At 45.7% G+C, this 27,216-nt stretch overlaps 1 protein-coding gene across 5 annotated transcripts; it reads right to left on the reverse strand.

Moving 5' to 3' along the window:
- Positions 1–2,122: 2,122 nt before the first annotated feature.
- LOC147684782 (uncharacterized) lies at positions 2,123–17,897 on the reverse strand. 5 transcript variants are annotated; one of them, XM_086940640.1, is made up of 4 exons: positions 17,647–17,773; positions 11,918–12,012; positions 11,700–11,842; positions 2,123–4,151 (listed from the first exon to the last, which is right to left on the reverse strand). In XM_086940640.1, the coding sequence occupies exon 4, from the start codon at positions 3,854–3,856 to the stop codon at positions 2,312–2,314; it is 1,545 nt and encodes a 514-aa protein (XP_086796766.1). In that variant the 5' UTR covers positions 3,857–4,151; positions 11,700–11,842; positions 11,918–12,012; positions 17,647–17,773; the 3' UTR covers positions 2,123–2,311. The 5 variants fall into 5 exon arrangements, 4 of the variants coding, with proteins under 4 accessions (XP_086796766.1, XP_086796764.1, XP_086796765.1 ...); XM_086940638.1 differs by having other exon boundaries at positions 11,688–11,842; XM_086940639.1 differs by having other exon boundaries at positions 11,688–11,842; positions 17,413–17,694.
- Between the last annotated feature and the right edge of the window lie 9,319 nt (positions 17,898–27,216).

Raw genomic sequence — 27,216 nt, forward strand, 5'->3', positions numbered from 1 at the left:
AAGTTTGTTTTTTAAGTATGCGGGACCTAATCCGTTTAAGCTCTTGTGAATTAGGCAGCATGTCTTAAACTTAATCCTTTGCCGGACCTACAGGCAATGTAGTTTGTCCAAAAGAGGTTTAGAAGCAGATCTAGGAGGGGCGTTCAAGACCAACCGGGCCGCAGTATTCTGTACAACTTGGAGTTTGGCTAATACTCCCTCATTTGCAGATAACAGCAGGCCATTACAGTAATCGATACAGCTAAGAACAAGAGCCTGTACCAATGTTTTCCTGTACCAATGGTATCAGAGGAGCACCAGAGCTCTGAATGAAAGGGATAACAAATCCCATCTTGGTGGCGTCTGCTTCTGACGCAGTGGACGGGACATCCTCCTTTTCTCTGCACCAGCAATGCTTCTCAGCTCCTGTGTCTACCATGGTATGACTTGGCTCTTCAACGATTGTCTCAGTCATATAAAGTTTTCAAATGTAGTGCCATCTTTCAGCTGCCAACCTCAGTACCATATTTTAGAGACGGCTCTGCAAGTGGCTTCCTCTGCTCAGAATTTCAATCTCAATTCCATCCATGTTCCGCTCATGGTTAAGATAACCAGCTTCTGCCCTCAGATCGTCTCACCTTCCTGTTGGGGGTGCTCCAGTATTGCCCCCTCCCCTTGCTCCCATGAAGGAGTGCTCAGGTGCCCCTTGTCCTAATAAATATCTCTCAACCTAAGATGCACACAAGCATCATGGGTATGAGTTTCCAAAGGCAGAATCAACATTCTTTGGCGCTCGCACTGTTTCACTCACTCACTCAGTATGCTGCTTTTACCTCCAGAGGGTATTCTAGTGTCCAGATTGCACCTGTTCCGCATGTATCGCTGAACCTGCAAGGAAGCAATCTTAGGCTCTCTGTGTCCAGTATGGCAAGCAGGAAGATGAGAGTATCGACTTTGTCCATAGCTTTAAGGCTCCATATAAAACCCATTGTCCCATTGAGAGTGAGGGTTAAAATCCTCGTTGCTCACCCGACTGCCAAGAGTTAGCCCTCTGAATATTTTAACCCCTTGCATGCTGATGACGGCCCCCAGCCATCATGCACTACAGGGCTCGTGTGCTGATGACGGCTGGGGGCTGTCATTTCTCCATCATTTCTGTCCAACTATGTTCCCTTGGCAGCTGCAGAATCCCAAGGATTCACCATCTCCCCCAATGACATATACCGCAGACCAATAAATAAGCTGATCACCTCTTTCAAACTCAACTTCTACAACCAGGTGAATGACACAGGATTACACTAAAGTTGAAAGCCCATCCTACTTCTTGTCATGTGCCATTGGCCAATGCCTTGCAGCCAGAATTGTGGATGCGAAGAAATTACCTCAAACCAAAACATCAAAATAGGAGATACTAGCTTGTGTAAACACCCTCCTAGCCAGTGCCCAACCCCTCCCCCACACACTATCTGGTCAACTGAGCCCAATTCCTAGCCTGACACTCCAAGTTAGGATTTTAGGTGCGATATGAATATCAGCCTCATTCTGGCACTTCAATTTCACCAGGTTACATAGGTATCAATGTACAGGATGAGATGTCTATGCTGAATGATCTCTTATTTACAAATCCATCAAAAAGTGGCAATCACCACCAACCAGAGGCTCTCCCAATTAGACGACATGAACGATATAAAGCTTGGAGCAGCTCACCTAGTAAATAGGAAGACACATAATTCAGAATTCAGCTGCAAAACCATTCTAGGTCATACTTTCCATCTCCTATGAAGCTGCTCTAATGCAGTGCACAAGGGACTGTTTTATAGCAAAAAGCAGACCCAATACTTACAATTTATGTCAATTTAAGTTTTTTGTACTCCACATGAACTGTGTACAAAAACAATAATTTTTTCACAGCTAGACATTTTGTTTAAATAATGGGAAAAATAAAAAACATTTCAAGGAATAACAAAGGAGTAATTCCTTTTGATGTTTCCATTAAAAGAACCAAGCTTTGATGTATAGCAACCAAGTTACAACACATCTGGCTTCTCTCCTGCGGCTGGGGCTCTGCTAAAATATAAATAAAGTACAATTGATTACTTTTGAAAACACAGTATTTTTGCTTATAAAATACATCTCAGACATATTAGCTTTGGCAATGCTTGTTTATATAGCATTTTATACTGCAGTTTTTTGCTGTGTAGAACTATTAATACAAGTAATATTAGTGCATAATTTATAAATCAGATGGATGCAGGGTAAAGGCTATCCTACCATACATAGTACGACACTGTGATCTGCAGCTAACATACAGATCTTGGTAATTTGACATACTTCATTTCCTGTGTGTCACCTGGTGTATATGCAATGACGCTGGCCTACTAAAACTCTTGTCACACTCAGTACAATTAAATGGTTTTTCACCAGTATGCCTCCACTGGTGTAACTGCAATGATTCTTTCAATCTGAAAGCCTTTCCACATTCTGAACAGGTGTACGGTTTCTCACCTGTGTGAATGTGTTGGTGTTTCTGAAAAGAGCCTTTTAATCTGAATGCCTTACCACATTCTGAACATTTGTACAGTTTCTCGCTTGTGTGCATTTGTTGGTGTTTCCGGAAAGAGTCCTTTAACCTGAAAGACTTTCCACAGTCTGAACATGCAAACAGTTTTACACCTTTGTGAATTTTCAGGTGTTGCTGGAATGATCTTTGAAATCTGAACATGTTTCCACACTCAATACATGTATATGCAGTTTCACCAGTGTGTTTCCACTGGTGATGCTGCAATGTTACTTTCAATCTGAACGCTTTCCCACATTCTGGACATACATAAGGTTTTTCACCTGTGTGTATTTGTTGGTGTTGCATAAAACATGCTTTCAATCTAAAAGCTTTCCCACAATCGGAACAGGAGTATGGTTTTTCACCTGTGTGAATTTGTTTATGTTGCTGAAAAGAAGTCTTTAGTCTGAAAGCCTTCCCACACTCACTGCAGTGAAATGGCTTTTCACCTGTGTGTATTAATTGGTGATTATACAGTGATGACAGGTCACTCAAACCTTTCCCACACTCTGTACATTTATATGGTTTTTCACCAGTATGTTTCCACTGGTGACGCTGCAATGTTGCTTTTAATCGGAAAGCCTGCCCACACTCTGTACAGGCAAATGGGGTCTCACCTGTGTGTATACTCTGGTGTGTGTACAAAGATGACAGTTCCCTAAAGCCTTTCCAGCACACGGTGCACTCGAATGGTCTCTCACCAGAGTGTTTCCGCTGGTGACGGCCCAATGATGTTAAGGAATTGAAACTCTTACCACATTCACTACATTTGTAGGGCTTCTCACCAGTGTGTCTTCGTTCATGTTGAGTTAGTCCTGAAAGGTGAGTGAAGTACCTGCCACACTCTTTACATGAATATGGCTTCTCTCCAGTGTGTATTCGTTGATGTGTATCAAATGACCATCGGGTCCTAAAACTCTTCCCACACTCAGAACATGTATATGGTTTCTCTCCAGTGTGAATTCGAAAGTGTTGAATCAATGCTTCTGGGAACCTAAAAGTCTTTCCACATTCTGAGCACAGCTGTGCTTTTTCACCCACGTGTTTTTGGGTGTGTCGGGTTAGTTTGATTTTTTGACTAAATTTCATTTTGCTTTCATCACGTGAATATGATTTCTTACCTTTGTGTATTTGCTGATGCCTATACAGTAACGATGGGAAACAAAAACTTTTCTCACACTCAGAACATCTGTGTGGTTTATCACCTGTGTGTTTTTGCTGGTGCCTATACATTAATGATGGGTACCTGAAACATTTCCCACATTCAGTGCATGCATAAGGTTTCTCATCAGTGTGTTTTTTCTGGGCCATACTCATTGCTGGTAGGTCACTGTAACCATTTCCATACTTGGGTGCATAGTTTCTCAATAGTATTTGCCCTTTGATTCATTTCCAGTTGATATGAAAAATAGAAACATTTGCGTACACTTTTAGTTCATTCTTGAATCGTGTTATTTGCCGATAGATTCTGCTGGCTGCCAACTGATTATTTCTTTATGTTTTGTTTAACAATTTTTTCTCCTCGGTGCAATTGGTGCCAAAGTCATTTGAGAGCGCCTCAGAGGGTACCAGTGGACTCTGAATGTGAGTTTCATTACTTGATGTCCATGCCCTGTAGAATAGAGATAACACAAATTACTTTGGGATTGTATGCTAAATACATTCTCTTTTCAGAGAAATGGTAACCATGTAGGCTTGGAAGGGACAAGTCCCAGACAGATTCTCGGGATAACCACTGATTTGACATTTAAGTTTCATTTAGATTAAATGCATGCAAATGCAATTGATGTGGACATCCTGAAAAGATGGATTCTGTGTCTACTTTGGCTCCCTCTGCTTTAGAACACAACATCAAACTAGAAGGACGTCATCCAGGCACCCCACTAATAGTGACAGGAGGCTTCAACATGAAGCTGCTAGGACACTGCATCCGTAGCAAAGTCACTGAGGCTCAGGAACCGGAGTGGTGTATCCCCAAAAAAATCCAAATCAGCACAGGGAGAAAGGATCAAATGGGCCGAACCCTGGTCAGGATTTGGGGCAGCGTGTTCTAAATGGCCACACCAACAGACATTCCCCCAGCCCTCTCGTTTCACTCTCAATCTGGAAGCTCACTAATAGACTACACCTTAGTATCTCTTCCCCTACTACACTCGCCTTTAAAATATGCTTGAGGCCCAAAAGAGAGAAAGACAGACAGACACACACACACCCACGCGCACACACACACACACACACACACACTCAAGGCACTCCACAACTCAGGCCCCACCTACCTGAACAGTTGCATCTCCTTTCACCAACCATCCTGACACTTCAGCTCTGCAGTAATCCCTACTTGCAACCATACCCACACACAGAAAGAAGCAGATCAGAAGGATGAGCGTTCGCTTACATTGCTCCTTAATGCTTGGAACAAACTCCCTCTCCACGTCAGAGCCTCCTCCTCTCTTCTTGAATTACCCAAGGCACCATGGGTAGGGCTAGGCACACACGCCTATTCAGTGCCAGGATCCCTCGCAGGCGATAGTGTGCTTTAGAATACACTTACCATAACATGTGACCGAAAACCAGCACTACTTGCAAAACCTGCTCATTCTTTAAGGTCTATTTTAGGAGATTATTAGACTAAATACTGAAAGATCCAGTGCCAGAAACATCATATTGTGTATATTTTTGACTGACAAAATTGTGAATTTTAACAAATACAAATAAGCATTTGACATTGAGCAGTGGGTCAAACACATAAAAAGTTAATTCCGGTATCCACTCAAGAAAATCTGATCTAATATACAAACCCTGGCCCGGTTAACACTGTTGACATTCCCAGTTCAGTTTCAAGGTCACAGGTAGCTTGCTTGAAAACATATTTTGGATGTTTTAGAGTTCACATTTATCAACAGGCGGGATAGAAGAGAAAATGTGTTATCAGTAAGTGGTTTAAAGACAACTTGAGACTCTGCTCGTGGAATATCCTTGGTCTGAAGGACACGATCAGTGACACCGAAACACAGAGTTATTTCCACACATTCTCAATCCTAGCGCTTCAGGAAAATTGGGCACCAGAACCAATATTAATTCTGGTATTTATTAATGCCAGGATTTACTCATGCCTCGCTCCCGGTCACCTAAGACCCAAAATTTGGCAGATGGAAAGGTGGTTTAGGAGTATATTTATCAACAGCTCATAAAGTGGGGAGCAAAAACATAACAGAACAAGACAGGCTCCAGATACTGCAGCTAACTCTTGTAACTAAGGGAAAGGAACAGGGCCTCAGGCTGATAAACATCAATGTGCCACCAGCACAGAAAGCTCACGGGGAGCTATAAAAAAGCTGATAGAACACATCATCAAACTGGAAGGAAGTCATCCAGGCAACCTACTAATAGTGACAGGGGACTTCAATATGAAGTTGCTAGGACACGCCATCAGCAACAAAGTCATTGAGGCTCAGGAACCTGAGTGGAGTATCCCCTAACAAACCCAAATCAGCAGAGGGCGAGAGGATCAAATGGGCCTAACCCTGGTCAGGATTTGGGGCTGAGTGTTCTAAATGACCACATCAACAGAGACATTCCCCCAGTCCTCTCATTTCACTCTCAATCTGGAAGCTCACTAATAGACTACACCTAGGTATCTATTCCCTTACTACACTCAGTTCTCTCCTTTAAAATGGGCTTGAAGCTCGAAAGTGATAATCTACCCCAGGAGCTGGAATTCGCCATTACTGCCACGGAGAATAAGTGCACAGTAGAAATAGTAGCGTTCATATTTTCAATCAATTTAAAAATCATGAAATGGTCCTGTGAAACAATAAGGAGCCTGGTACAGGAGGCAGTGCGCCATCTGCAAAATGTTCAACAACTCCACGGCACAGTCAAAGATAAATGGGAGGCCTTTGCAGACACCTACACAAATCAGTTCTCCACAAAAGTAAATCCAGCAAAGGAGCAGTACGGACACATCATATTGAATAGTCAAAAGCTATACAAGACGTGCACACAAACAACTGAAATGGAAAATTCATAGAGCCTAAGAGCAGTCCGATGCTTCCCACTGAACAAACCAAATGCGCCAGCTTGAAGGCAGCCAAACAGGACTTTAGGAAAGCAATATGGGCCATCAAGAGGCAAAATATAGAGACCTTCTGGGCAAAGCTCATCTGGGACCTTAAGCACAACAACTTGAGTAAGTTCTGGCACACACTGAATGCTTTGAAACAACCCACTCACGGTAAGCTAGGTTCAGACATCCCGGAAGCCTCCTAGGCCACTTCCCTGCATGTCCACTTTAATCCACAAGCTGCTCCAGGAACATCATATACAACTCGGCGTCTGATCACCCGGACCCGGACCTCAGAGCGGATTCGTGGTGGGGCCGGACACATGCAGCATCTTCACAATCAGGCCCGATGAGGTGAGGCAGCAGATAATCAAGGGGTGGAACACTGTGGCCCTTGTCCAAACAGCATCCCACAGGCAATATATGAAACAGACCTGAGAAAATAGGCTGCAGCTATGGTGTCACTTTTCAATCACACCTTAGCAGGAGGAACAATCCCAGCCTCTTAGAGAGGATCTAAAGCGTCTCCCATCTTTAAAGGAGGAAATAAACTCGAACCAGGAACCACAGGCTGATAGCCCTGATTGATAATGAGGCAAAATACTATGCCGGGGTCCCACTTGAGCACCTAAGCAACTAGGCCAATTTAAATTCCATCCTCTTTTTCTATCAAACAGGTTCACCAGGAAATCAGGTACCACAATAAACATGATGCCCACCCTGTCTCTTAGCAAGCTCTGGAAAAACTGAAAAATCTCACACGTCCTGAAAGCAATAGAAAACCAATACCCTAACACCTGGGTCAGAATCAGATAGGGGAACGGAGGCAACCTTTAAAGGGCCACTCCAAAAACAAGCAGTTTAAAACAGGGGTGCGTGCTGGCACCGATGCTAATCAATTTATTTCTTGCAGACCTCCTGCCCAACACTCTCCTCCATCAATTGGCATGTCCCCAAACTAGGGTCGACACAGCTGTGCATTCGTCTGTATGCCAATGACCTGGTGTTACTAAGCAAAACTCGGGTTAGGGTGCAGAGCCACCTGGGAGTGACAGAGGCCTACGCCGAAGCAAATGGGCTAAAAATAAACAGTAAAAAAACTAAAAATTATGATCTGTACTGCGATGTCTCTGAAGGGTAAGGACAGCTGGTGCCTTGGCGGGAGCAGGATTGACGAAGCAACTTGCTACAATTACCTCAGTCTCCTATTCGACAAAAACGGCTCCTTCAAGCCACACAAGGAGTAAATCAAAAGAAAAGGGATCGCTCTTGCGGCTGGCCTGGCGGCAATATTTAAGAATCTGAACGGGCACTCATTCAGCACGATTCTTGAAATCACAAGAGTAAAAGTGGCCCCAACCATGGCCTATGGCAGCAAGGTACTCCGAGGCAGAGACATACCGGTCTTGGAGAAGACAGCAGTCCGTATATATAGACAATTCTTTCAGCTACCCCAAAACCCCTCACCAGCCCAGATAAGGCTCGAGTTCGGGCTAACAAAGCAGCTCCATGCCAGACGTGCATCCTTTGCCAGCTTTTGCCACAAGCTCAAAACCTCAGAGGAAAGCTCCATCAACCATTACATCTGGGAGGAGATCACAAAGAAACCACGCTCAACAGCTCATTAATATCTCAACAAAACTATAGACTTGCTAGGACTGGCTGAACTTTGCACTGCTGCAGTAAGCCACCATCAATTAAAACACAGTATTAAAATCCAGGAATATATCAGCCTTGCTAGAAGACGCATTAAGAAACAATGTCCTGACAGGTAATAGTGTATAGGCAATTAGTTATGCATGCACACAGCATTACTTACAAAGAAAGAAGGAGAGTACTCATTGATTTGAAAAAAGATAGTTATTCATCTTATATTGTAACACAAGTTCATGGCCGGAAAATATACAGTTAGAAGCAGCACTGCATAAAATGAATTGGTGACAACCATATAATACTTGGTGCTTAAAAAAGTGTCTGTGGTGAAAATGGCGACGCAAGTGAAGAAGTGAACAGCATGGACGGCGCACTGTGAACAAAGTGCAAGTAATTTACAGTGAGTGGCTCAAATCGTGTGACAACGTGATATCACAGTTTACAAAAGTTCTTTCAATTTGGTGTAGAGCCACAAAGGAGGAGTACGCCTGTTAATGAGCTGTTAGGTCGACGGCGTTTCAATCCATGTTAGTTTGGATCGTCATCAGGACTTGGTTGTCTGCGTTAGGGCGTGCTCACCAAGGAACTGTGCTCGACCATCGGCTGATTACAGACGGCCGCCCACCGCATTCAGACCCTGCCCCCATGCAGGCTCCAGTGTAATCCACAGATGATTTTTGCTCTGCACTTCGGAATTTACTTCAGGCTATTCCTGACCTAACTACGCAGGCTTCAGCATAATCCCCAGATGATTTTTGTCTGCGCATCGGAATTTACTTCAGCACACCCTAACCCAGACAACCAAGTCCTGATGACGATCCAAACTAACATGGATTGAAACGCCGTCGACCTAACAGCTCATTAATAGGCGTACTCCTCCTTTGTGGCTCTACACCAAATTGAAAGAACTTTTGTAAACTGTGATATCACGTTGTCACACGATTTGAGCCACTCACTGTAAATTACTTGCACTTTGTTCACAGTGCGCCGTCCATGCTGTTCACTTCTTCACTTGCGTCGCCATTTTCACCACAGACACTTTTTTAAGCACCAAGTATTATATGGTTGTCACCAATTCATTGTATGCAGTGCTGCTTCTAACTGTATATTTTACGGCCATGAACTTGTGTTACAATATAAGATTAACTATCTTTTTTCAAATCAATGAGTACTCTCCTTCTTTCTTTGTAAGTAATGCTGTGTGCATGCATAACTAATTGCCTATACACTATTACCTGTCAGGACATTGTTTCTTAATGCACCTTCCTTACCCAGTCCTGAATTGGTATATGGGTCACACTCCTGTAAACTTTACGAGATTGCTAGAAGACAGCGCAGCACTAGCAAACCGCTCCCACGCCTGGGTCATACTAAACAGCTATAAGACCATGGTATCCCAGCAGTACCTGGGCGAAGCTTTAAACCCCAGGATCAGAAGCTAATTTCTGTCTTGCTGCTTGGGCAATTTACTGTCGCAACCAGAGCAGCAGAGGTCGTGGTGATTACACCTCTGAGCAGATCTCAAGCATGGTTTCTATTTCTGATGGAACTTTCTTAGTATTCACCAATCCCTCTACTTCTGTATCCGACTGTCCTCCAAGATCCCTCAGGCAATCCCCACCTAGTCCTGCAGGGTTCTCTTTGTCTAATGTTGTGGAGGATTACTAAGGACGATGGCATGTCCCTGGTCTTTTGAGGGACGCTGTGGATCTCCTCTCCAAGGCATGTGCAAGTAATACTACTAAGAGCTATAGATTAGCTCGGTCCAGATGGCTGGGTTGATGTTGTCAATGACACCTGGATCCTGTGGGGACCTGCGTTGTCCATGTCATACAGTTTTTGGCTTCTCTAGCTTCAGAGGGCCTGGCCTATAGAACAAACACCACCTTCCACACTACAATTTTAGCAGGTCACACTCCTAGTGGCAGGTTCCCAGGGGGTGAACAACTGCTGACACAAACTACTTAAGGGGATAAGACTCTCCAACTCCCCACTCCCCCGGAACCCAAGTACTCTGTCCTTTGGGACGTGAACGTGCTGCTTAACCTGTTTATCTCTTGGCCGAGTGACAAATAATTGTCTAGGAAGCAATTGTCGGTGAACTGGCTTCCATCCTTTGTCTGATATCCTGCAGGTGGGTTAACGATGTCAGGGATTAGGACATAATCTGTAGGGTGTTCACCCCAGAAGTGGTCACCTTTCATGTTTCCAGAAGGACTGAGACTAATTCCAGGGTGATCTCAGACGTGGCATTCCTGCATGTTCCCAAGTTATGCGCACTCAAATGCATTAAAACCTACATGGAAGTGACGGAAGACTCTGACCACATAGAGAACGGTAAATTATGATTGCCCTCACTAAGCCACATAGAGCAGTCTCGTCCCCTACCATCGCTAGGTAGGTCAGATGCGCAGTGCGGGAGGCTCGCATCAATACTTGACATTTCGAGCTCACTCCTCCAGAGACGCTGCGGCCTCTAAGGGAGCTCAATCAGAGGGCATCATGCAGGCGGTATCTTGGTCCTCAGAATCTCTCTTTAAGAGCTTTTACACAACATGGCATCTTTGGTGGAGGATAAGCTTTAAAGAAAGCATAATCCTCGCCTCCGGGACCTGACATAGAATATAAAATGTCCCAGCTATTGTAAAGGAAAGTTTCAATCCCACTAAGAACACGGAGACGAGGATTACCCCCCCCCCCCCTCCCTTGCACCATCCCGAGGTCCTTGAGGGACAATTCCCCCCCCCCCTCTGTGTCCCGGCTCTCAGAAGCAGCAAGAACACAAGTAACTCAGCTTCAATTCTCTATGTGACAATGCCAATAAAGTTCATATCTAATGTCTGCTAGTTGTTAGCCACACAGTTCATTTGGTTATGAATGATGCCAATAGTTTCAGGGAAATGTGCTCTACATTGCTCTGTGTCAGGAAATGATTCAGGCAAACAGGATTAATGGTTAATTCCGGATGCTCGAAGAAAGAGGAAGATAGGACTCCGTTGAGGGACTATGATGGCCTTGTGATATCCTGATTGGTTGACATTGACTGAACTTCAATGAACATTTCCCTAATAATGAGGGGACTTGTAGTTTTGATGTTTTACATGATTGCTGTAATGCGAAGAAAATATACCATAATACCAGCCTCCATCTGCTTAATAGAATTGAAACTTTCTTTACAACAGCTATGGAATTTTATATTATTATGTGAGGAGGGTTCTCACCCACCTCAACTAATACTCATATTTCTTACACCCCAATAGCAGGGAACACTGACTATAAGTTAATACCCCACTAGCAGGCACTTTCTCATTTAGCAGGCAGCAGCATACAAGCTAGCAGTAATGGAGCGGCAAGCGTCTGCCCCCTCGCAGGCTGTAGTCACTAACAGTAGTAGGCATGACCCCTACTGAGGTAGTTACTAATGTTGCTTACCCCTGAAATTACCTTCCATGAAAGACGTCATAACACCATTACAAGTTCAATGTCGGGACGTGTCCTCAATAGCGGCGTTAATCTCACGTACTTCATACAACTGAAGGTATCAATGTAAAGGCTGACTGCAAGTTACGCAGATTCTGGGGTTTACCCTGAAAGAAAGGGACGCACTGTATCACTATTTGTTCCCCAGTAACCAAGATTAATCTTGAACCTGAGACATTCACCTGATGATCCGTATCTTAAGTCGCTGATTTTGCTTTTCTTGCAGAACTGACTTCTCATTCGAAGAGATGGCAACATCTTCACCTGTGAGGAGAACCTGAAACAGAAAAGGGACACAATGAGCTCAAAGAGCATCTGTTGAATTTAATCAGCTTGAAGTGGCAAGAAATGAGACAAGAGATCTCATGTGACTCTGGCAAACCCCTCTGGGCACCTGATCCTGTCTGGATGGGATCCAAGAAGGAGTGTGACAACAGAGGTCACGCAACACCCTCGCAAACCCCTCTGGATACTTCTACACTGGAAGGGTTGAAAGCAGGAGTGGGACAACAGAGGTCACGCAACACCCTTGCAAACCCCTCTGGAAACTTGTCCTGCACTGGAAGGGTTGAAAGCAGGAGTGTGACAACAAAGGTTACGCAACACCCTCTGGATACTTGTCCTACACTGGAAGGGTTGAAAGCAGGAGTGTGACAACAGAGGCCACGCAACACCCTTGCAAACCCCTCTGGATACTTGTCCTACACTGGAAGGGTTGAAAGCAGGAGTGTGACAACAGAGGCCACGCAACACCCTTGCAAACCCCTCTGGATACTTGTCCTACACTGGAAGGGTTGAAAGCAGGAGTGTGACAACAGAGGCCACGCAACACCCTTGCAAACCCCTCTGGATACTTGTCCTACACTGGAAGGGTTGAAAGCAGGAGTGTGACAACAGAGGCCACGCAACACCCTTGCAAACCCCTCTGGATACTTGCCCTACACTGGAAGGGATGAAAGCAGGAGTGGGACAACAGAGGCCACGCAACACCCTTGCAAACCCCTCTGGATACTTGTCCTACACTGGAAGGGTTGAAAGCAGGAGTGTGACAACAGAGGCCACGCAACACCCTTGCAAACCCCTCTGGATACTTGTCCTACACTGGAAGGGTTGAAAGCAGGAGTGTGACAACAGAGGCCACGCAACACCCTTGCAAACCCCTCTGGATACTTGCCCTACACTGGAAGGGATGAAAGCAGGAGTGGGACAACAGAGGTCACGCAACACCCTTGCAAACCCCCTGGATACTAGTCCTACACTGGAGGGGTTGAAATCATAGACATCATAATCAATAACCTCTCAAATGCTCTGGAAACCTGCTCCGGTCTTAATAGACTGTCTACAGGAGTGTGACAGGGATGTTGTTCAGCACTGTGGCAAGCCACTGCTGTCCACACACTCTGCAAGAAGGAGTGTAAGGGAGCTCTAATTCTGGGCTCTCAAACCCCTCCTACCCACATACCCTGTAAGCAGGAGTGTGATGGCAATCTCATTCAACGCTCTCTCAAACCGCTCCTGCCCGGATAGATTAAAGGGCTGAGGTAACACAACTCTAGATCAGATTACATCACTGCGTCCCCTGGAATTCTGTCTATTAACACTCAATCCACAACAAGTGAAATGGCAAGGTGTAGTTTTTCTTGTGGTCCTAGAAGAGGGAACTGTTACTGGGCAGAACTGAGAGCAAATAGTTTACCTCCACAGTTTGTTGGCGTGGGCCACCAGAGCCAAACCCCTGACTACAGTAATCTGTGAGATTCCATGCCACAAAATCTCTTCTTACAGGCTTTAGCGCAGTGTGATAACAACCCACCCTCAAACGCTGTCTGCTTCAACACATACTTTTCACAATATGATCCACTTGCTTTCAAATTAATAACTTTTCGTTATAAACAAATCAGACCTAAGGAATGGTTTGAACTACATGAAACCAAGGCCTACTAAGTGCACAGAAGCTGGCAACCACTGGGCATACATTTATACATTTACAGTTATAGATACAAAATGACAGCTGGCACAACAGTACACAACTGCCCTCAAAAGGGCCTAGCATTAATCATCACAGTGAAACTCTGCTCCCCAAATGTGTCAGAGGGTGACCAACACCAAACCCCTCTGCCTACGACAGTAATCTGTGAGATTACATAGAAGAAAATCCCTTTCTACGGCCTGTAAAATAATGAGGCTTCACTCCACTGTTAGAGGCTCAATGGCTTTAGCTTGTGCTTTCCACAATAAGTAAGCCAGGCCTACTGGCTTTGCAAAACCTGTTCATAATAAAGATCCAGATCTACGGCATTGGGCATAGCACTTCCCTGCACGCCTATGAAGGCTACAGCTGTTATTGTTGACTTGCCACCATTACCAACTCGTGGCTACTGGACTGAGCATACGCTTTTCCACAAGGCAACCGCCAGACATACAGTCATAAAACTGCAAATGTAGATTAAAGCTGGCAAAGCAGAAGAGTGTACCTCTTAACAGGGCTCAGCAGGAATTCTCACTGTGCACCTTTACTATACTCAATGGTTGGTCAGAGGGGGTAAGAAACACCAACCCGCGCCTACTGAGGTAATCTAGGTGATTCCAAGTAATAAAACAATGTACCTGTAGGCGTAAATTCAGAGTAATAACAGTTTACCCGTAAACAATTGACTTTACCATATGCTTTGCACAATGAGTAGGCCAGACCTACGGTCTTTATCATACATTGTTATAATCAATCAGACCTACAGCCTTTATTATTGACTCATCACCAACTCAAGCCAACTGAACTGAGGGTGCGCTTTCAACAGGGCATCCCTCTGGCATATAGTAAAATAAGTACAAATGTATGTAAAATTACTAAACACAATACTATCTCCCCTAAAACGGCCTACGAAGGATTATTGCAGCCCATATCCTCGATCCCCACAGTTTGTTCGGGTAGATTACCTGCACCCAAACCCTCGCCAACTACAGTAATCAGTGAAATTCCATGAAAAAAGCCCCTGCCTACTGGCTTCAGCACAGTGTAATAACAATTCCCCCTTAAAATCCTAATGTCTCTAACACGTGCCTTTCACAATAAGTGGGTCAGGCCTACTGGCTTTGCACAAATGTTTCAAAAAAAAACCCAGATAGGAAGTCCGGCGTGCTTTTCACAATGAACTGATGAAGCCTTTAACCTTTAGCATTGACTTTACAATTTACCCAAAACCGGCCAATTCAAATGCACATAAATTGGCAACCATCATGCATACAGATATGTAGAAACACACAGCTTGAAGAACATAGAACCCCCTCAACAGGGCCCAACAAGTCATCACAGGGAAGCACCCAGGGTTTGTCAGAGTGGGTGGCCAAAGCCAAAACACTTTCTTCCTTTGTTAATCTGTGAGAATACCAATCTGTAGGCATTAATACAGCGTGAGAACAGATCACACACAAATGCCTATCGCCTTTAAGATGCTTTTCACAACATTTCAAGTGGAGATCAGTCAAGGACTCGGCTGGTTTTCAGCTATTCCAAGGGTCTTTGGTTGGGACTTGTCAGTGCCACAAAGGCGTCCACCGGGGGCTTCTTTAGAGCCCTTGAACCATAGGGCTACAATGTGGAGAACCTGCAGGAGGGTTGTTATGTGTGATGGAACAAAGATTGACTTTTTCCGTATATACTCACCTTAAAACTCTGTAGATATGTCTGCGTTTGTACATCAGCCCAAGAATGTTCTATCGCATCAGACTCGCAGATTTCCACTCTCTCCTTGACGCATCAGACTCGCAGATTTCCACTCTCCCCTTGACATCTACAACATGACTCTGAAAACTCAGTCAGCACCCAGTGCCCGCCTACAAACATCCTCTTCCAAACCGAAGCTCTCTGCTCTGTGGTGCACCCTGGAACGCACAGAGAACAAATGTACCACACCCAGACAGAAAAAGGAAACAGAGTCCAGCCAACCCCCACACTGACCTCCACTGCATAAAAGGAATCAAACTCTGCTTGCAGATATTCATCACCACAACTAAAACCACCTTCTACAAGAGAACCATCAATGACGTGACCAACAGAAGGGAAGGACTCTTATGCCTACAAACACCCGAAAGTCCATCCTGCAAAGTCACAAACAGTCATCATATGCAATGCCCATACCTTCTTCACTGAGAGTCAGTAAAACCAGATCCTACACCTACAACGCGCTTCAATGCTCCCACCTAACCCCCACCGCCCCAACTCCATCCCACATGCGGAAACCATGAGCATCCTCAATCATCTGAAGACCATCTTACAGGAAGAAGACATGGTTTCCGAAGATCAGATCTCCTTGCACCTTTCCTCAAACTTGTCAATACCTCCCTCAGCTGATGAACCTTCTAGAGGCCTTGAAGACAGAACACATGGGCGCCAAAGTCTGCCTATCGAACACCTACAATTCATAGATTACAAATAATGCATAATGGAGTGTCCACCGAGGTACTGGAGCATAATGCTGTGCAGGACTACCAACTCGGCATCAATGGCGCTCTCTGCATCAATGGAAGCAACAACCCATGCTCAGTTACCTTAGAGTATTCAAGCATGGAGCCACGCCCTGTAAAAAACATGGAGCCACGCCCTGTAAACAAGCACGGGGCCACGCCCCATAAACAAGCATGGAGCCACATCCCATAACACCTTAGATGCGGCGCAAATATCCCTCCCCAGTGCTGCGCTGTCCATTGGAACTAGTGCTGAATGGACGTCCAATGGTCCTGCGCAGCACTGGGGAGGTAGTGCTGCCGTCGGCCAACGCCCCGACGTCCCATAAATAAGCATGGAGCCACGCCCGTAGACAAGCATGGAGCCACGCCCCGTAATCCAGCCTGGGGCCACTCGCTGTAAGCGAGCCGGGAGCCACGCCCCATACACAAGCATGGAGCCACGCCCCGTAAACCAGCATGGAGCCACGCCCCGTAAACCAGCCTGGAGAAACAGCCTGGAGCCACGCCCCGTAAACCAGCCTGGAGCCACGCCCAGTAAACCAGCATTGAGCCACGCCCAGTAAACAAGCATGAAACCACGCCTGTAAACAAGCATGGAACCACGCCTCTTACACAAGCATGGAGCCACAGCCCACTGACATTAGAAGGGCCCCAGCCCTGCTGCAACTAAGGAGGAAACTGAAAACCTCCCTCTTGAAGTAGCTCTGAACCTCGGTGCAGTAGAACTTACCTGTTGCCTGCCCTGTACTCTGCTGTCATTCAGTGGGATCTCGCTGGTGTGCAGCTCTAGTGCTTGTGAGCTGGGTTTGCACTTCAAGTGTCAGCGCACACATGCGAGCCGAGACCAAGACTGAAGACCCCATCGTCGAGGTGCAGCTGCGGAGCTCCCTCCATGTCTATCCTTCCAATCCATGCACTCAGCTTTCAGAAGAGAAGGAAACCTCTCCGTCAAGAGGCCATTAAACAGCACTTGAGCACTAGTGAATCCCGCGGACCCCCGTGTCCTGGAGCCGACTGAGACACTCTAGGTGACCTGTGACCTCACTGGTACTAGGGTGTGACGAGTGAGCTTTTGCAACTACTGTTTCTATTCGATTGATATAGGGATGTTTTTCTACAGCGCTCCGACTACAGCAATGCACAATGGCCAGGGAAAGAAGGAAACTGTAGAAAAGACTGGACGGAAACAAACGATAAGAGACTCAATAATTACTTCAAGAAGGCAACCCTGAGGCCGGTCCTTGTGGCTGGAGACCCCCGCTGGGCACAATGAGCAGAATGAGAAGATCTTGGGGCGCAGGAGCTCGGAAGGGGCCCACACTGGGGGAGGAATGAGGAATCCCTGGAGTGAGCACGGAGATTAGGAGGAGACCGAGGGCGCAGGAGAGGGGCCCACAACCACTGTACACTGAGGAGCCAGGTCCAGGGGCCCCTCCAGGGCACTTACCCAGCTCCCCCGAGGCCCCTGCAGTCACAGCTGCTCGCTCATCCCGCCCCTTCCGGGTGTCAGCGTCAATCCCCCCCACCCCGCGCGCTCTTCCGGTGCACGGAGTTGGGGGGACCGGAAGTCTCTCCTGACAGTGTCCGGCGCGTCTGCTGCAGAGTCGCCCCCTCCCCCCTCGGTGCAGAGGAGCGCACGGCTCACGCCGTCGTTGCCGGGGTCTCATCTCGCGGATGTGACGTCTCCACGCTGTGTGTGAGGCTCGGGGGGAGCGGTCAGGAGCTGTGGTCGGCGCTGTCTGTCATGGGATGCATGTGAGAGGGAGCAGGGCCTGCTAGGCATGGGCAGTGTGGGCTGTCTAACTAGGATGCCCCCCCCCCACAAGTCCTTCATGCTTTTGAAATCGTGCCATTGCACAAGTTACAGGTGGGCAGCCCCCTCCATTTGGGTCCACAGACATGGTAAACCGTGAAAGATTCAAGGCCCGGCTGCCATGGGCTGAAAGGGCAACACGACACTGCATTTCTTTGTGGTGCTGCAGACTGGAGAGGGCAGGGTTTATGGCAGTGATTATCTTTCCCTGTATCTCTTTCTCTTAGCCGAATTGCTGCACCTGCATGATAGCAGCGGTTAGGCAGACACTTGTACTGGTGTGAGGTGTGAAGTGAGCTCTGCCCGACTGCCCCTGCATGGATGAAAAGCAGTGTATCCTGCAGGGCTCAGAACAAAGAGCAGAAAACTGAGAGAGAGGAGGTTATTCATTTTTTTTTTACAATTCTGTTTTGTTGTTTTATTTTACGAACAAGCATGTGCATTCAAAAGTAACACGAACAGAGTCAAACATAAATAGTAACTACAGTTGAGTATAATCGCTTACTGTTTTTATTTTCATGTAATTTACATGAAACAAAGAAATATTGAACAATTGGGTCTGTTAAAGAATAGTAGAGAGGATAACATTGAGTTGGTATGAGGGATGGAGGGATGACCTCACATCCATCCTTACCACCCTAAGGTGAGTGCAAAGAAGTGTCTAAGATACACCCAAGCTATTTAGCACGTCAAACCACACACCGTTCCTTGTTTTGCACATCTGAAAAGGTAGCACTACTCCCCGGCATCATGATTCACTCATCTTAAATACCTAATGCCTGTGTTCCTGAGCACATGTAAGGAGGTCTGGTGTTCTCCTTTGCTTTTAACAGAAGTCACATCTAAAAGGGGTTAGACAAGCAAAAGAAAGTAAGAGGTGGGGGATATAACAGTACAGCAGAGAGGGGTGAGCTGAACATAAAGGGCAAAACAGCTATATAGAACAAGATGATTAAGGAAAGGGAGATGTGTGTGTAATGGCAGGACACTGCTGTTTGCTGTGGTAGGGCGGGAGCCTCGCGGCTCCCACCCTACCACAGCAAACTGCTTTGGTTTTTGACAGAGAGAGCAGGAAACCTGCTCTTTCTGTCAAAAATCAAAGCGGGGAGTCAGCAGGGACCGTGGGGGGTTTGGGAGGCCCCCAAAGAGGAGGGCCTGGCCCCAGGGGATGGGGTCCCCGGGGCCAGAAGTGGCCTGGGAGGGGGGGGGGGCACGCGACCCCCCTCTCCCCAAAAAATAGAACATAAAAAAAAGTCAGGCCCCGGGAGATGGGGTCCCCGGGGCCATAAGGGGGGGCATAGGAGGGGGGTATGCAGCCCCCTCCACATTAAAATAAAAAAATTAAGATGGCCATGCCCCAGGGAATAGGGTCCCCGGGGCCGAAATAGGCCACGGGAGGGGGGCTACGCTGCCCCTTCCCAATTAAAAAATAAAAATAAAATGGGGGCAGGCCCTGGGGGATGGGGTCCCCAGGGCCAAAAAAAAAGAAAAAGAAGGGGGGCTACACAGCCCCCCTTCTTAAAAGTAAAAAAAAAACAGGATTGGGAGGAGGCCACGCCCCCTCCCGGCCCCTCTCTGCAAACGCGCCCCCTGGCGCGTTTGCAGAGGGGGAAGTAATTCCCCTCACACCTGGGGGCCAACTAGCCCACCAGGAGCCTCCAGTATGGGCCAGGGGGCTCCCTTGCACAGAGGTGTAATGAGTTCACGCCCCTTTTTACACCTCTCTGCAACGGAGCCCCCTGGCGCATACTGGAGGTTCCGGTGGGCTAGTTGGCCTCCAGGGACCCCCAGTATGCAAGGGGAATTAGTTCCCCCTCTGAAAAAGTGCCAGGTGGCTGCGTTGCAGAGAGGTGTAAAAAGGGGCGTGGCCTCTGTACACCTCTCTGCAACACAGCCCCCTGCGCATACTGGAGGTTTCTGGTGGGCTAGTTGGCCCCCAAGGACCCCCAGTATGCAAGGGGAATTAGTCCCCCCTCTGAAAAAGCACCAGGGGGCTGCATTGCAGAGAGGTGTAAAAAGGGGTGTGACATCTTTACACCTCTCTGCAACGCAGCCCCCTGGCGCACACTGGAGGTTCCTGGTGGGCTAGTTGGCCCCCAGGGACCCCAAGAATGCAAGGGGAATAAGTTCCCCTTCTGCAAACGCGCCAGAGGGCTGCGTTGCAGAGAGGAGTTAAAAGGGGCGTGGCCTCATTACACCTCTCTACAACACAGCCCCCTGGCGCATACTGGAGGTTCCTGGTGGGCTAGTTGGCCCCCAAGGACCCCCAGTATGCAAGGGGAATTAGTTCCCCCTCTGAAAAAGCACCAGGGGGGCTGCGTTGCAGAGAGGAGTTAAAAGGGGCGTGGCCTCATTACACCTCTCTACAACACAGCCCCCTGGCGCATACTGGAGGTTCCTGGTGTGCTAGTTGACCCCCAGGGACCCCCAGTATGCAAGGGGACTTAACCCCCCAATTTAGAACGCGTTACGGGGCATGTTTGCACAGTGGTGAATGTAGGGGGCGGGGCTTGAGGTGACATGTGTGCAAACACACCCTGTGGCGCGTTTTAGTTTGGGGAATATATTCCTCTTCAATCCAGAGGTCACCTAGGGGCCAACTAGTCCAACGGGTAACTCTAGTAAGTGCCACGGAGCTGCGTTGCAGAGTGTTGTAAAAAGGGGGCGTGCCCTCTGAACACCTCTCTGCAACGCAGCACCCTGGCACAAACAGGAGGTAGCTGATGTGCTAGTTGGCTCACAGGTGACCTCAGGATTGAAGAGGAATATATTCCCCAACCTAAAACGCGCCACAGGGCGTGTTTGCACACATTTGTCCTCAGGCCCCGCCCCCTTCCTTCACTATTGAGCGAAATATTCCTCTAAAATCTAAAAAAGTTGAATTTCCTTCCATAGGATATCATTGCCTGCTTTTTGCTGAAAAAGTTTCTAGGTGTGGAGTTTTGGAACTTTAAAATATTCCTCTAAAATCAGCCAAACTACGAATTCCGATTTACTTACCTGTTATCAGGAGAGACCTCAGTGCTGCATCTTTCAGTCCACTAATGATCCTGAAAAGTAATTCTAACCGTAGTTACAGTAACTTGAATTCCCTTCCATACGATATCATTGCCTGCTATGTAAAATATATATAAATTAAAAAAATATAAAAAAATAGAAATATTACAATTTCAATATTTTTAAAAACATTTATTGTTCAAATTATATAAAAAATATGTACTATAATTTAAAACATACAATATCTAAAAATAAATAATTTAAAATAATGTAAATCAGTGTAAAGAAAATATAACAATTAATACATTAAAACCTTTGAAATTCACTGAAAAAACCATATGTTTCACCTACTTTATAGTTAAAAATTAGCATTTAAAAAACCATAGAAATTCACTGAAAAAACCATAGGTTTCACACACGTTATAGTTAAAAATTAGCATTTAAAAAACCTTAGAAATTCACTGAAAAAACCATAGGTTTCACACACGGTATAGTTAAAAATTAGCATTTAAAAAACCTTAGAAATTCACTGAAAAAACATAGGTTTCATACATGTTATAGTTAGCTGGACATTTCACTCATACAAAACCATTGAAATTCCCCCGTTATAGTTAACTATAACTCGCGCGCCCGCAATGCACTGCTGATGACGTCACATATTACATCACTCATGACATGGTCAGTGACATCACTCATGACATCACTGATGACATCTCAAATGACATCACTGAAAACGGGGGAATTTCAATGGTTTTGTCTGAGTGAAATGTCCAGCTAACTTTAACATGTGTAAAACCTATGGTTTTTCAGTGAACTTCTAAAGTTTTTTAAATGCAAATTTTTAACTATAACGTGTGTGAATATATGTAGTAGTAGTAGTAGTAAATATCTTTATTTGGCAATTTGATCACCATAAAAGAATACATATACATAATACATTTCCAATTCTCCAGTTAAAACTATAAAATGATACGCATAAAAGGGAAGAATGCACCACGGTCATTAGTTTACTACAAGCGGTTACAAGCATCAGACTGTTGGTACCCTGGAATGCAATTTCAGTAAACGGGAGCGCGTCACCCACGCACTGCCCAAAAATGTTGCCACCCCACATATCATGATGGAGGATGAAGAGTCAGTAGTAAGAACACGTAGTGCCTGGCTATGACACCTCAACCCCAGCTCCCTACATACAGGTTTTAGCCAGATTTTCCGGGCCACTTTGTAAGCGGGGCAGGCAAAGAATAGGTGGGCCACAGTCTCTTTTGGTGCTGCGCAGCCAGGGCACGGACGCAAGGGGCCACCAGAGTTGGACCACCTCGCCGTGAAGTCATACACCGGGAGCATCCCATATCTCAGTTTTAGATATAGCGCTCTATCAAGAGGTTTAGTTCTTAGGTCGAGGAAGGGTTTCTAGTTTTTTCACCCATTTAATTAGCAAAAATTGATCCGTGAGTGAGCCCCCATCCAAATCACTCAGTGCTTCACTCTGTACCCAGTCCCAATATAGCTTTTTGATCACTTCCTTGGGTGGCGGCGTTTGGGACTCCCATGCATCCCTTAGACCTAATTTAAGAACCAGGTCTCTTACATTATTCAGCCATCCTATTTTTTTCCCAGTGTCCAACAAAAGAAGATCATCCAACCCTTCAGCATATTTTGCAAACTCCTCGGTTCTTCTTAAACGGGTCCAGAAGAGCAATGGGCGTAGCCTCACCAGATCTTTTAGGGCTCTTCTACCCAAATCTAGTCTCAGGGGAATCAGTGGGGTGGAAGCGGGAAGAGCCACCACCTTCCTCAGAAAGTTGTTTTCCGCTGTGGAGAGATCTGAAACATTTTCGAACCCCCAGAGTTCGGAGCCATATAATGCCGCCGGTAGAATCTGACCCTCATAAATCGCCATGGCCGGGGAGACAGGTTTACTACTTGACTCACTGAGCTCCCTCAGGGTCACCCCATATACTCTTTGGTGGCTGAGTAACATTTTGGCCAGGTGGTCCTTCCAGGTCATTCGACTATTTATCCGGACACCAAGATAGTCAAATGAATCGACCAGCTCCAGGGGAGCCCCATTAAGCAAGAAGTTATTTTTAAATCTTTTGGAGGGCGAGAGTGCCATCAGTTTAGTTTTTGAGGTGTTGATGGTTAAACCTCTGTTGGTACAGAAGGAACTAAACCGGTTCAAGAGTTTTTGCAAACCCACTGGGTAAATCAGTGTAAAGAAAATATAACAATTAATACATTAAAACCTTTGAAATTCACTGAAAAAACCATATGTTTCACCTACGTTATAGTTAAAAATTAGCATTTAAAAAACCATAGAAATTCACTGAAAAAACCATAGGTTTCACACACGTTATAGTTAAAAATTAGCATTTAAAAAACCTTAGAAATTCACTGAAAAAAACATAGGTTTCACACACGTTATAGTTAAAAATTAGCACTTAAAAAACCTTAGAAATTCACTGAAAAAACATAGGTTTCATACATGTTATAGTTAGCTGGACATTTCACTCATACAAAACCATTGAAATTCCCCCGTTATAGTTAACTATAACTCGCGCGCCCGCAATGCACTGCTGATGAAGTCACATATTACATCACTCATGACATGGTCAGTGACATCACTCATGACATCACTGATGACATCTCAAATGACATCACTGAAAACGGGGGAATTTCAATGGTTTTGTCTGAGTGAAATGTCCAGCTAACTTTAACATGTGTAAAACCTATGGTTTTTCAGTGAACTTCTAAAGTTTTTTAAATGCTAATTTTTAACTATAACGTGTGTGAAACCTAAGGTTTTTTCAGTGAATATATATATATATATATATATATATACAAGATTCCGCAGGTGAGCAGTGGCTGGCTTTTCACCTCCTTCCCCAGCAAGTACGAACCCAAACCAATTTTAATCTGAGTGCAAATGACTTTATTTTCTGCAGTTTCGCCGCCATAACGTTTCGGCTCCCCAGAGCCTTGATCACATGATATATATATATATATATATATATATATATATATATATATATATATATATATATATATATATCCAAAAATGAAAATGCCAATAACGTGCGCTCTCAGTACCACAGACTACACGAAAATCCTAAAGTTCCAGGGGTGTTTATTCGCAACGCATTTCGGCTTACTGCGAAGCCTTGTTCACATGAATGTATGTGCCTAAAAACATTACTGATAAAGCATTGAGCAGTAAACATGAATAAAGGACTTCAAATGCATCCAGTACAGTCAGATGTAAAGTGGACATCTTGGAGTGTATAGCTGAGCCTCGGAATATGCGTAAAGACACAGGGACAGAGAGGACGGGGACGCAGCAGAGGACGGGGAAGCGTATAAACAGAGGAAAAAGACTACAACAATGATGGCAGAAGAGGCAGAGCAAGGGGCGCAGTGGGAATCAGCAAGACTCGCTCCAGAAAAGTATACTAATGGATCCTATAATGGTAAATAAGACTGTTATCAATCTGTCCAAGAGAGAGATGAGTGACATTGAGAAAATGAGTTTATGTTTGGGGCTCTCTTTTTGTCCCTCTACCCCATTTAATTATAAAGATGCCAGGATTGATTTATTTAAATTTATCCGAAAATTTATCTGAAAATTGAAATTAAAAAAGTGGCACAAATTGAAAAGGTTGAGTGAGACTAGGAAAACTGAAACCCTTATTCCCAGGCAGTTGGACAATATCAATGTAGGTGACGTTGATATCCTCATTGACATGATGCAACTTGAGCAAGAGAGTTCAGACAACACTGGTCCAGGCAGAGATGGCCTAGTAGAACCCACTGTGAACAACAGTGGGCAGATCAGTGTCACTCGGGTGTTAGACAGTCTGGATTTAACCACAGACAGCAGTGCCTCTTCAGGTTTCAGACCGAAATCTAAGTTTTTTCCCACACTCCCTCATGACACTATTGACACATTCCATGATAGTGTCAGTAAAGCGTCTTGCACTTACAGACACAAAAAGAGGAACAATAATACCATTAACCACAATCTCTCGTACACCCAGAGACAGGCACTCAAATCACTGATCATCCGTCCAGCAGACAAGGTTGGCTATGTTGTTATCATAGACAGGGATAAGTATATCACTGAAGCACTCAAGCAACTCACAGATTCCAGTTTCTACATGCCTATCTCAACAGAAACATACAATAACAGCATTACCAATATTTGGGATAAATTAACTGAGTGGAAGGACAAAGGGATCTTAAGAGTGGGAGGGGTACAGGTACCTTAAAAATGATCATCCCATCCTTCCCGTGCTCTACTTGTTGCCCAAACTACACAAAGACCCTGTCAATCCACCAGGAAGGTCTATAGTCTCAGCCAGGGGAAGCGTATCGGAACATGTTTCTAAATATGTGGACCACTTCCTTAGGGATTGGGTCACAGGTCTACCCAGTTATATCAGGGACTCCAAAGATTTTCTTATGAAAATCCAGGACATACAGTGGGATGAGAACTCCTTTCTCATCAAACTGTACGTGCAGTCGCTCTACACTATCATATACCACCGTCAAGGTCTAGAGGCATGTGGTCACCAGGCCTGTACACTTCAGAGAGCATAGCAAGATGATACTTGACATGATAGAATATTGTCTTGCCAACAATATTTTCCTGTTCAATGGTGTCCTGAATAGACAGGTGGTTGGTACCGCGATGGGTTCCTGCTTCGGTCCCAGCTTCGTGAATCTCTTCATGGGTCGCTGGGAGGAAGAGGTTTTCACCAGCCCTGTCTATGCAGGACATCTTGAACATGTAACTAAATGGATGCGCTTCATTGATGACTTGTTCATCGTTTGGAAAGGCAGCGAACAGGAGGCGATTCAGTTCATTAAAGAATTGAACACTAACAACAAGAACATTGTCCTCACTAGCCACATCAGTAAAACTTATGCTGAATACTTGGATGTCCGGCTTGACATCAAGAATAACCAAGTGCACACCACGTTATTCAGCAAAACCACTGCCGACAACGGTATTTTACATGCCCTCCGCAGTCATCCTGAGACTCTCAAATGGAGTTTACCCTATAGAGAACTGCTGAGGGCTAAGAGAAACTGTAACACCGAAGCTGCCAATCAGCTAAACAGTGCGGAGATGCTACCTCGTTTCAGGATCAGAGGGTACCCGAACTGGGTACTACACAGAGCTAAAGAGAGGAGGATGGCGTAACCAGATTTCTCACAAAACACACAAGATGCTGGACGGAATGTTGCACAATGGCAAAACATTCACCCCCAGTCACAGATCTGGGTTTAATCCATCGTTATTTTGCTCACCAAGCCACCCCAGTTCAGACATGGCAATATGCAAATCAGTCTTGACCCTGTGCCTCATGGGAACAGTCCACCCGAACTGCCAAGCCATGTCTTTCCTGGACCGGAATCAAGCATCCTAGGACCGGTTTCTGGCTATCAGCCGTCTTCAGCCAGGATAGCTTGACTCCAGTGGCTTAGTGAGCACGGGACCTACGTCTGGGCATACCCTTCACACATAGGGTGAACAGCAAAACACACAAGATGATGGAGGGAATGTTGCACAATGGCAAAACATTCACCCCAGTCACAGATCTGGGTTTAATCCATCGTTATTTTGCTCACCAAGCCACCTCAGTTCGGACATGGCCATATGCAAATCAGTCTTGACCCTGTGCCTCATGGGAACAGTCCAGCCCAAACTGCCAAGCCATGTCTTTCCTGGACCGTAATCAAGCTTCCTAGGACCGGTTTCTGGCTATCAGCCGTCTTCAGCCAGGATATCTTGACTCCAGTGGCTTAGTGAGCACGGGACCCACGTCTGGGCATACCCTTCCCACATAGGGTGAACAGCAAAACACACAAGATGATGGACGGAATGTTGCACAATGACAAAACATTCACCCCCAGTCACAGATCTGGGTTTAATCCATCATTATATTGCTCACCAAGCCACCTCAGTTCGGACATGGCCATATGCAAATCAGTCTTGACCCTGTGCCTCATGGGAAGGATATCTTGACTCCAGTGGCTTAGTGAGCACGGGACCCACGTCTGGGCATACCCTTCCCACATAGGGTGAACAGCAAAACACACAAGATGATGGACGGAATGTTGCACAATGACAAAACATTCACAAACAGTCACAGATCTGGGTTTAATCCATCATTATATTGCTCACCAAGCCACCTCAGTTCG

The sequence above is a fragment of the Lissotriton vulgaris genome, chromosome 10 (genome assembly GCF_964263255.1).
Source record: "Lissotriton vulgaris chromosome 10, aLisVul1.2, whole genome shotgun sequence".
In the NCBI taxonomy this organism is placed as follows: Eukaryota; Metazoa; Chordata; class Amphibia; order Caudata; family Salamandridae; genus Lissotriton; species Lissotriton vulgaris.

Bases quoted from the DNA above. Each gene is read 5' to 3' on its own strand.
- LOC147684782 (XM_086940641.1), bottom strand. From the start codon at position 3,856: ATGAGTATGGCCCAGAAAAAACACACTGATGAGAAACCTTATGCATGC.